Below are 12,009 nucleotides of genomic sequence, written 5' to 3' on the forward strand. Positions count from 1 at the left end.
CCTGCTGAATGAACAACTGTTCCCAAAAAGCCTACACAGCTTCTCTAGTAGCAATAAAGAAAACACTAGGAAAGGAAAAACTCCATTTTCTTGCCCTTTATATGAAAAAGTGCTGGAGTTTTAGTTGTCCATAATGTGAGAAAAGAATTTACTGTAACTAGTAAATAAACTATTTTCTGCTAATTTAAATGGAAGTGAAATGAAAATCTAGATCACAGAGAGGAAAAAATATTTAATTTTCCATTGATGAAGTGTATCTGGAGTACTTTTTAACTTTGGGCATTGCCTTTTTTTTTTTTTAACATCTTTATTGGAGTATAATTGCTTTACAATGTTGTGTTAGTTGCTGCTGTATAACAAAGTGAATCAGCTGTATGTATACATATATCCCCATATCCCCTCCCTCTTGCGTCTCCCTCCCACCCTGCCTATCCCACCCCTCTAGATGGTCACAAAGCACCGAGCTGATCTCCCTGTGCTATGCGGCTGCTTCCCACTAGCTATCAGTTTTACATTTGGTAGTATATATAGGTGCGTGCCACTCTTTCACTTTGTCCCAGATTACCCTTACCCCTCCCCGTGTCCTCAAGTCCATTCTCTATGTCTGCGTCTTTATTCCTGTCCTGCCCCTAGGTTCTTCTTAACCACTTTTTTTTTTTTTTAGATTCCATATATATGTGTTAGCATATGGTATTTGCCTTTTAAAAATAATTTTGAGAGAAAGCAGAATTCCAGAGAGACCAGAAAAGGATCTGAGGGACTTTGAGGGGCCCAGAAGCTAAATCATGTAAAGAAACTAAATATCATTACTCTCAAAATAAAATTAAAAAAAAACCCACAAATGGTAATACCGTAGGTAATCTTTAGTTTTAAAAGGCTGAAAGGGGTAGTGTTTGCATTTCCTCAGAAGGCAAAAAAAGAGCCTAACAATTGCAAGGGAGAGGAAAGCATATTTTGGCTTTAAAATTCAAGTTATCCCATAATAGAATGGTAAACTTGGAAAAACATTGGACTTCTCTCACAAAGCATAGTAGCTATCTGTGGAATTCCTCTGTAAATGTTCTTTGATCCTTTATTCTAAACTTTACCATTTTACTCCTCATTATAGATTCAGAACCCTCATTATAGATATCAGTTGTAAAATTAGGCTATAAAATTAGAAGATGGGTGATATTGATTTAACTCTAATAAAAATCTTTCTTGTTTATTGACATACAGTGGAGCTTAGTGTATCACTAATGTCTCCCATAATTTTTCTGCCCTTATATGCCCATCCCTTCCTTTTGATTTGCTTCTTTCAGTCTTCTTGCTGTCCTTTGGGTTTTTTTGTTTGGACGTTCAGGTGAAATAACTATTCTAGACTCTGCTACTCAAAGAATACCTTTCTTGTGTTGTGTGAAGCAAACAGCCTTATAGCACGTACTTTAAGGATGTTTTCAACAGCAACCATCCTCTTTGAATAAGGCTTTTGTTGAGTTCTGTGTTTTCTACAGTGCTGCTATATGTTGATAGTGTTTTTGATTTTGAGTGCCAGATTGTCAAGTTATTAGACAATCCTACTTCATACCTCTCGAAATAAATGACCAACTAGCATTAACCACCATCCTATACTAGCATCAAATAGGCTTACAATGAGATCGCCTATTTCAGGAAATGACAGTAACAAATTTGTAAGTGACCAGCCTAGGGCAGTTTTTCATATGACACCTATATTTAACAGAGTTTCTACTTATATGCAGTGTTGGAGAAAACACACTTTCAAGACAAAAGGAGATCCATGAAGAATAATTAAGCTTTAATTTGATCATATTTTCAATAGTGAAATAGCTACATAAGTTTATAATCAAGAGTAGGATGTTTCGGGCTTCCCTGCTGGCGCAGTGGTTGAGAGTCCGCCTGCCGATGCAGGGGACATGGGTTCGTGCCCCGGTTCGGGAAGATCCCACATGCCGCGGAGTGGCTGGGCCCGTGAGCCATGGCCGCTGAGCCTGCATGTCCGGAGCCTGTGCTCCGCAACGGGAGAGGCCACAACAGTGAGAGGTCCGCGTACCGCAAAAAAAAAAAAAAAAAAAAAAAAAGAGTAGGATGTTTCAAAACTACTTCGGTGTTTTATGCATATGCTCATTGAAGAAAATAGAAAGACATGTCAAAAAGTACATATATATAGTATAGTAATTACCTAAAGGAAATAGAATCAGGACGAGAGTGGAGGGGACTTGTATTTTTCATCACATGCTATTGTACCTTTAAAATTTTTGAATCGAGTGTATAGGTTTTATTTAAAGGAAAGAAAGAAAAAAATTAGAAAGGACCTACAGTCAATACCATATTATTTAATAAAAAGGCAGAAATGCTAACTATAGCATATTTCCTATTCTCTACTATACTAGTGAGTCTACCTTTATGGTCCTATTTTTACACTTATTTCTATTTATATGTAGACCACCAAATATTAAAAATTATCTTTGTTGACAAGCAAAGAAGTAATAGACAAAAAGTATATTTCACATTTTACTAAAAATAAAATCGACGTGAAATTTTAAAATGACCTATTTATAAAACCAGAAGGGAACTTTTTCATACTGAAGTATTTATTTCACTGCTCTTAGTATAATTAGTCTTCCATTTCCAAAATCACAAGAAAACTAAATAGTAAATGATTGAGTATACAGAAATGAAAATAATCATATAATTAATTATATAAAATGATACAAATGATTGACTTGATCTTCACTGTATACTAAACAAGAATAAAAGAAGATTCAATAGTTAAATCTAGCAATGCCTACTATGAGATTTAAAAGAATTTACCTTCAAGAGAAAACCTTTGTAATAGATGTTAGCCTTTCTATTTTAAAATATCCTTTGTATTTAAAAATATCCTGTTTGCTGTGAAGCAAACAGCCTTATAGCATGTACTTTAAACATGACATCTTTGAAACAGCTACTTGTGAATACTTAATGCATTCCCAGGAAAACATTGAATTCCTAAAAACATTCTGAACATTGAATTTGGCTTGTGATACAAGTTATAGTTCATATTAAATATTTTGATAATTTCTGTTCCAGTGAGGAATAATTTTGAATAACTGTCATTCATGATGTAAGATCCGAGCCAAACTCCGAATTTAATTGACAAAAAATTGCCATAAAAGTTATGGGGGGGGCTTCCCTGGTGGCGCAGTGCTTGAGAGTCCGCCTGCCGATGCAGGGGACGCGGGTTCGTGCCCCGTTTCGGGAGGATCCCGCGTGCCGCGGAGCGGCTGGGCCCGTGAGCCATGGCCGCTGAGCCTGCGCGTCCGGAGCCTAAAAAAAAAAAAAGTTATGGGGCGGGGGAGGCTTCAATGGCAAGAATACACGTCATAAAATCATCTTAATTTTTACTTATAAATTAACTTGGCATAAGTCTGCTTTGTTAATGCTCTTTTAAAGAGTGAGAAAACCAAATTTGAGGTTGAAGATGCTTTTATTAATTTAACATATACATCAGGGTTCTGCAGATTTGAAACATTTTATTTAAAAGTTGTTACAGGGTGAGAGAAAATCATTATAACTCTATCCTAGTTGTCAGCATTTTGGCTAATAGCAGGGAGGAACTTTGTATTCTATCAGCTGTTTCACCCACTGCTTTTCCTCAAGGTCCAAACCAATAACTTCTTTTCAGCATGGAAATGTTTGGTCTCATCTCCACAGAATCGTAGTGCCTTGTCCTTCAATTCCCTAGTGACAGTTCACTTGCAACTGAAAGGTCAAGAATTGAGGACATCAAATAATTGTAGTCTTTTAGATATGGTACTTAAAATGGGTTCTTGTGGTAATTGGCACAATAGGACATATTAATAATTACAAGTTTCCCCATCGTTTCCTGGAGTAATATATATTTTAAAACCTAAGTCTTACAGGATATTGTCTTACAATTAATTTGTATTTGTTTTTTTAAAGTAATTTTAGATGAATTCAATCAGTTTAAATAACCTGCTTCTTAAGTGAAATTTCATATTGATACTGTTAATAACGTAATATTTTAAAACTCTTCGACTACGTGGGAATAATACTTCTATGCCAATGTAGATTAGAAGTATTAATTTAATAGAGTGTTCATAATTCTTTACCTCAGTTATACAAACCACTTTGCTTACATCATTCCTTATGTTCAATTCTTATCAATGTCTTTTTTACTGATATTGAATACTGTGTGATAATAATAGCACTGAGAATTTAATGTGGTACCCATAAAGTATACTTTTAGCTTCCAAAGTCATTCTCTAAAAGTTAATATTTTAGTTTGGGCCTATGATCTTAATGCAAATCAATAGATTGAAGAATCAATTTAAATGAAATAAGTATTTCATCATTTTTAGCACTTACATTTGTTTGAATTATTCTTAAAAAAAAACAAGTAAAACTGTAATCTTATTAAGAGAAGTACATGCTATAATAACTAGTAGTTTTCAATATTCACATGTCGTTTAGCAAATGAGAATGAAAATTGAACTCTTCCATTGATGTGCTGCTCTACCCCTTATAAAATAATATTAGGAAAATTTGACACAGTTTTGCTACAATTGCTGTATGTATTTTATCTAAAACTTTCTGTGTATGTGTATGTGTGTAAACATCATGTTTGATCACAAAGTTCTGGGTGGGGAAAATTTGTGTTATGATCAGTTTTATGATCATAATGACAATGAGTTCATTCCTCTCATGTGTTGGTCTGCCATGTTCAATTTCATGGAGTCTTTGTTTCAGAGTTTGCATGTGGTGCTCACTTTAGTAGCCACTATCTCTTGACATTATAAATAATATTTATGATCTCTTCTACTGTATCCTGAAATTCTATCACTGAAATAGGTGGTATTGGATAAGATAATTTACTATGGTCTTTGACATTTTGATTCCAATACAGTATTTGACTTTTGTTGTTTTGATGAAAGGCCTTCTATCTATATCATCCTGATACATATTCTCAAATCCAAGTGTTAATAGAAAAAAATACGTTTGGATTTCATTTGACACTGATTTTATTCTTTTTAAAAATTTTAAGTACCAACAAGCTTTTTCTGCCAGTTGTCAGATCTGACCTTTCAATTATCAGGTGTTGGCAATTTGGCACTTGTATATTATTTCTATCAGGGTCTTGGTTGTTCTAAAATAGTAATTATTGGTGTATACAAATTTATATTAAACATAAAACAAAATAAAAATGTGGCCAATACTTTGCAGATGTTATAGTTTACATAAAAATATTACCTTAAGACTAATTCTGTCCATAACTTGTTAGCATACGAAAAATAAGGAAATGTATTTTTCACAGGATGTGTAGATAGAAAGATCAAGCACAGATGCATTGTAAGGTGACCTGACCTCAATGTATGTTTATATGTTTTTATGGCCATCATACTGTTAATCTCTTTTCATAACACTTTGCATGACTCTGATTATCAAATATGGTTTTAATGCAAGATTTGAATGAACCCTAAATGAACTCTCTGGTGGGGTGGTGAATTTCTTTTTAGAGGCTGAACAGATCGAGTTCCTCTGAGTGCAGCACAGTTGATAACCCTGTGCCAGGAGAAGGAGAGGAAGCAGAGGCTGAACCTGTAAATTCAGATGAGCCAGAGGCCTGTTTTACAGATGGTAAGAGAAAAATTGAGACCTCAGTTAGCAGCCATTTATTAGTGTTTTGGCTTTGGTCTTAAAACCTAATACTTACTGGGGGTTGATGAGTAAAAAGTCAGAAGGCTCTATTCCATGCTGATTCAGTCATGGCTCTGTGCCTAAGGGCAAGTTGCTGGAGCTTTCTAAGCTTCAGTTTCCACACTTATGATATGCTACTAACAGTAATTTATGACGATGACGCTGTTATACTATATAGCACTCTACTTACTGAAAGATGTTCATATTCTCCTTTAGATCCTAAATTCATGTTCTCAGCTCCATGGAACCAGTAAACAAATTAATGGGGTAGATGGTACTGTTGTCCTTTTCATCAAAAGCTGGAGCTACTCTGTCAGGAAACCATTTGAGACAGTTGACCATAGTCGGTCTCAAACTTCTTCCTTCCCTTGGTCAGAGGCCGCACTCTACTTTTGTTCTTTTTTTAACATCACTGAGAATTCTGAGTTTCTTCCCCTGTTTCTTTTAGTGACTTTTTTTTTTTTTAATTTATTTATTTATGGCTGTGTTGGGTCTTCGTTTCTGCGCGAGGGCTTTCTCTAGTAGTGGCGAGCGGGGGCCCGTCTTCATCGTGGTGCGCGGGCCTCTCACTGTCGCGGCCTCTCTTGTTGCGGAGCACAGGCTCCAGACGCGCAGGCTCAGTAGTTGTGGCTCACGGGCTTAGCTGCTCCGCGGCATGTGGGATCCTCCCAGACCGGGGCTCGAACCCGTGTCCCCCGCACCGGCAGGCGGATTCTCAACCACTGCGCCACCAGGGAAGCCCTTAGTGACTATTTTTTATGCACAAACCTTAAATAATGATGTTTCCCCACATTTTGATGCTTGGTTATCTACTTCTCTTATTCTCTAGCCCTAAGCGGTTTCATCCATGTCTGTGGTGTAAGCAACCATTTCTGTGTTGTTGCTCTTAAATTTTTATCTTTACCCCTGACTTCATTCAAGTTCCAGGTCTGCCTACAGCTCACCATTGCTCATCTCCACCTGTTGTCTTTAAACAACAGTTGAATAAGTTCAAAACAAACTTCAGTGGGGTTTCCACATGTAATCTACAGCTTCTTCCAGTCTCTATCGCATTTAGTGACGTCATGATCTATCTTGCCTCTCAAGCTAGACTTTAAGTCAGTCCTAACCTCTCCCTTTCTAAGCCACAGGTTGATCACAAAACACATAAGTTGATCAGAAACTCTGGAGATAGGGTCCGAGTCCTTCAGGGGATTTTGATGCACACTAAAATTTGAGAACCATTGGTAGGATAAAACCTGAAGTCCTTAACTTGGCATGTAAGTCCCTTTACATTTGGCCTCAGTGTCTTATTTTATAACTGCCTCTTTTCATTCCTTTTCACCTTCTGTCTTACTGAACTTCTTACTACTCCTGGAATTTTTCAGGGATTTTATTCAAAGCAGTAACTTTGAACTTGACTTGGGAAAGTATGCAGTTTTCTAAGCAAGTATTGTGTCATCTAAGTAAAAACGCAAACCTAGAGTAGGGTTGCAATGTAATACAATAATCTATTGTACAAGCTTTGGAGCATGATAAATATGAGTTCTAATTGACCTACTGCTAACTCTCTATGAGACCTTGAGCACATTTTAATCTTGTATCTCAGACGCCTTATCTGTAAAATGGGTACATTTTACATCCATATCATAGGGATGTTGAGGAGATTAAATGAGATAGCATTAATAAATTAGCACAATACTGTCTTTCATCTTCTAGTTTCCTTATTGTTTTTAAAGTATTTTGTTAACAATCTTATCTAGAAGCAATGGTAGCCTTGATGCTAATGGCTCACGATCTACTCATGGGCTTAAACTCTCAGCATTTGTGGTTTTTTGTAGAAATCACTGACTCGCTTTCATTCTTCAAGATTTTCTCAACCAGTCTCCTATAACACTCATGCAGTAAACAAAATGACCGGCAAATAAAGATATCTACAAACTGTAATGGATGCATGAATTCTCTTTAAATTAAAGCCAAATGTCATTTTTTGTGTGTGAGAAGCAAAAAAGTGTGACACCCAATTAATAGAAATTTGTGTTAGCTCAAATTAGTACCATAAGCAAAACACATGGAGTTTTCTTTAGAAGTGTTCATGTTAAAGGCATTTAAGAGTATCATCATGTATTTAAGCATCATGATAAAATTAAATTGACTAGTACCATGTAAACTTAAATTTGTACGGATGCTACCAAGATTTCTTCCACACATTTTATGAATGACCCTGACTTAAAATTCTAGGATAACCAGAAAGAAGTTGGGCTTATCAAACAAATTATGGCTCTATATCAGAAAAGGGCTTTAGAAAAACTTAAACCTCTGCAGAAAGTATTAATGCTAAGCTATTTCAGACTGTAGGTGCTATCTTACTGAGATCAAACTTTACAAAAGTTATTTTAATCCTATAAAACACCAATGAGAATACTTATATAATGACTTTGAGATTATTCATAACTTCTAATTTGAGTCTAGTATATAAGAGATATTATAGAAACACATTTTCAGTGAATTGTGGTCTTGACCACTGAAAATTTACTGAGAACCAAAGTTTCAGTTGTACAAGATGAATGCATTCTGGAAATCTAATGGACAACAATATGAGTATAGTTAACAATACCGTGTTGTGTACTTGAAATTTGCTGAGGGTAGATCTTAAATGTTCTCAACTCACCCAAAAAGAAGAAATTGGTAACTACGTGAGGTAACAGCAATTTAATTACTTGATTGTGGTGATTATTTCACAGTATAAACCTATATCAAATCATCAAGTTGTACACCTTAAATATATACAATTTTTCATTGTCAATTATACCTCAGTAAAGCTGGAAAAAATGGGCAAAATAGGAGAATAGGCAAAATCAATCTACAAAGATAGAAGTCAGACTAGTAGTTACCTTTAGGGGGTACAGATTGGGAAAGGGCATGAGGGTGATTTCTGGGTGCTTGGAAATGTTATATCATGACCTACATGGCTGTTAGATGAGAATATCAATCTATATACTTAAAATATGCATACTATACTGTATGTATGTTCTCAATAAAAATGTAAATAAACAGATAAATATATTTTTTAAAATGACAAGAAAATCTACTAGCAAACACACATCTCTGAGTCATATCACTTTGAGCAGCTGTGCTCCACTAGAGGGCTAAGAGGCTCAGCCTGATAAATTAAACAGGGCAACCAATTTTCTGAGCCCTTCAACCCTTTATCCACTTAATCATTCTTTTATCCAATCAGCAAATAATCGTTTAATACCTTCTGTCTGCCAGGCCCAGACCTGAGCACTAGACAGAGATAGAGCAGGGAAAACAAAACAATGTTTCTTACCCAAATAAATAGATAAATATTTAGTAGGTCTGATAAGTGATACATGCTATGGAGAAGTAAAGTGAAAATGGGAATACTAAGATTGAGGGGTAGAAGCCTACTCTCATACAAATAGAGTGGTCCGAGAAGGCCTTTCTAAAAAGCTAACATTGGACCATGCAAATATATGAAGGAAGAGTATTTTAAGCAGAGTAATGAAGGCACATGCCCTGAAGTGGCGATATGCACATTTGAAAACAAAATCAAGAGGCCGGTATGAGTAGAACAGATTGAGAAGTGGAAAGGGTGGTAGAAGTTGAGGTTAGAGACACAGTAGAAGCCAGATCTCAACAGCACTGAAAAACATAAGAATCTCATTTAGAAGTCTCACAAAATGCCATCTTAAGAGCAGATAGGTGGATAGCAAGGGCAGAAGCTGGAAACCTCTTGGATGTCCCTGCGGTAATCCAGGTGAGAGATGATGGGAGCATAGACTACTGTGGGAGTATTGGGGATGGTGAGAGTATGAGATTCTGAGTATATTTTCAAGTTAAAGCTGAAGGGATTTGCTGGTGGATTCGATGTTGGGTGTTAAAGCTTTCTTCTCTTCAGAAGAGTCAAAGATGACACCAAGCTTGGGGCCTCAAGAAACTGGAAATAGATGGTTTCCACATGAAGAATTCAAAATAAGTGGGCTTGACAGGATGGAAAATTGGGAACTTGTGTACTCATAGTGGAAATGACCCTTACCAAGTCGTGATTGGTTGACAAGTGTTGCGCTTGAACCAGTGACAATTTAGAGCAGCATTTGGCCTCTAGAGGTTTTTGTTACCTGAAAGGCAGCAGAAAAATCAAAGGAAGTGGGAGAGTTAAATCAGAATAGTTGTGTTTCAGTGAAGACGAATGCTAAAATGATTCTGTTGTTCATAGCCTCACATCCATTGATCCTTTTTAACTTCATAACTATCACTTTATTCATTTGCATCTTGTTTCTCTTTACCTTTTTCTCCTCCCTCTTACTCTGTGTTTTTCCTTAGTTCTGTTTCATTAGCTTTATCATTCAAGACTTCAGGTACCTTCCCCAGATCTGGTACCGTTCTTCACTATCCTTAATTCTACATGTCTTTGCAATCTATATAATTATGAATATGACATGACTTTGATTCTGCTTCGTTTTATATTATACTCCTTTTGGATTATACAATTAGTAACTCACAAAATCAAGATTAGGGTGTGAGAAGGATACACTCTTCCTTAAAATAATGTATTTTCTATTAATTTAGTAGGAGGCGCTAACTCAACTTTCCCCCAAAATGTTCTGAGTTCCACTTCCTATAAAATAACTAATAACTAATTCTAAGTTTAGTAACACAATAACCAACTCCTTTGTGCCTATTTTTATGGAAAGAAAATGTGGACAGAAAACTTGTTTTAAAGGATTTAGAAGTTTTTAAGAAGTGTTTAAAAAAAGACATGTTTTCCTAATAAATTATTATATTAATTATACTGATCATGCTGTTATATTTTTATTAATGGCTAAACTTAGAAGAGGCCTGTGGTTTCTTTTTTATTTGAAAGCATTAGTTTAACATGATGAAACACAATAGAGATTTTATTTAATGGATCACAAGAGCAAATTAATGAAACCACCCAAAATAAATAGTATTTACCCATGGGGACCTATTAAAATGTTTGAGACATTCTGTGCTGTATTTACATTTAATTAATAGTCCTTTTAAAAAAGAAGGTGTGATATAACGTTGCTAACCAGCTAGGTTGGAAATCTCTTGGGATATGCCTTTGCATAAAAACTAGACAGGCAGTGGTCCTATTCTACTGCTCAAAATAAGAGAGAAAGTCTCTGAGGTGTGATAAATCCTGAGGACAATGATTATGAACCTTCCTCTCAGATAAAAAGTTTACTTACTTTTCTAATTAGAATATATAGTGCCTTTTCCTGCCTCAATCATAAGAATAATATTTCTCTTCCACCTTAAGACCTACAAAAAGAAATCCCAATAGTAAAATCTTCTTAACCAAAGAGATAACTTTCTCCTCTGGTAATTATACTTGATGCAGACAGATTCTGTTCTGCACAAGATCTTTGTTTTTAAAATAAATTCTAAAGTCTCAAGCATTAAGTTAGTAAAAAAAATTCCAAAATTTTTCCACTCTATCTGGTGTTTTCTTTTGCCCTGAAAAAGATGATCTGGTGTCAATTTTTGGCCTTACCTTTTACTATTTTTTCATATCATTTTATAAAATATTCTTTCTTTACTAAATGCATTTGAGATATAAAGTAATTGTTTTAGATACAATGAAGATAAATTCTTTCAGATCTGAGGTCATGTGAACTGTAATTAACATTGGATAAATGAAGCCATGTGTATATTTTCCTTTCACCCTGTTGTTTTTTTTTTTTTTTCTATTTCATCCAAACTTTGTGTAAATTCTAGAATTCACAAAGACATGATCCTTCAGATCATGACTAATGCTTAGATGATTTTAGAACTCTTTTTTGGGGGGTTATGTCTTTTAAGTCAACTATCCCAGCATGTGAATCTATGTAGAGGATTGTAGTAAGTACTGTGAGCAGAAAGAAAGGGCATAACAGGCACAGTTCAGCCTTCTGGGAACTTAGAAGTTTCCAGAGAGAAAGGACAAGAACACATAAAATTGTTAGCAAAAATGTCAGACTTGGGAGAAAAACATAACTTGCTACATTTCTATAAAACTGGAAATTAAAGTACTAGGAGATAATCTCGTATTAAGGATCAATGAATTAATTTCACTACAGAATCGTAAAAGAAGCCATAACAAGACATTGTCCAAAAAATGTATTTCATCAAGAGAATTCTACCTTTGTTGTTTCAGGACAGAGAGCTTATGATTATATGAAGTTATTACTTGATAGGCTCAATATTTTTAATGAAATACATTGTTTTATAGACAAGTAAATTATTTTTAGAGTGCCTAACTTGCAAACTTCTAAAATAAGTCTCTAAAAAGTGCTGTTCATTCTT

General features: G+C 35.2%; 1 protein-coding gene across 4 annotated transcripts in view; it reads left to right on the top strand.

Annotated features, from left to right (window-relative positions):
• The window catches only part of SCN9A (sodium voltage-gated channel alpha subunit 9), an 85,809-nt gene that overhangs the window by 47,581 nt on the left and 26,219 nt on the right, over positions 1-12,009 (top strand). For all 4 annotated transcript variants that reach the window (XM_007450047.1, XM_007450049.1, XM_007450046.1 and 1 more), the window contains exon 17: positions 5,517-5,637. In XM_007450047.1, the coding sequence (XP_007450109.1) occupies positions 5,517-5,637 (121 nt within the window). The remainder of the gene's footprint in view (positions 1-5,516; positions 5,638-12,009) is intronic.

The sequence above is a fragment of the Lipotes vexillifer genome, unplaced genomic scaffold (genome assembly GCF_000442215.2).
Source record: "Lipotes vexillifer unplaced genomic scaffold, Lipotes_vexillifer_v1.1 scaffold330, whole genome shotgun sequence".
Lineage (NCBI taxonomy): Eukaryota > Metazoa > Chordata > Mammalia > Artiodactyla > Lipotidae > Lipotes > Lipotes vexillifer.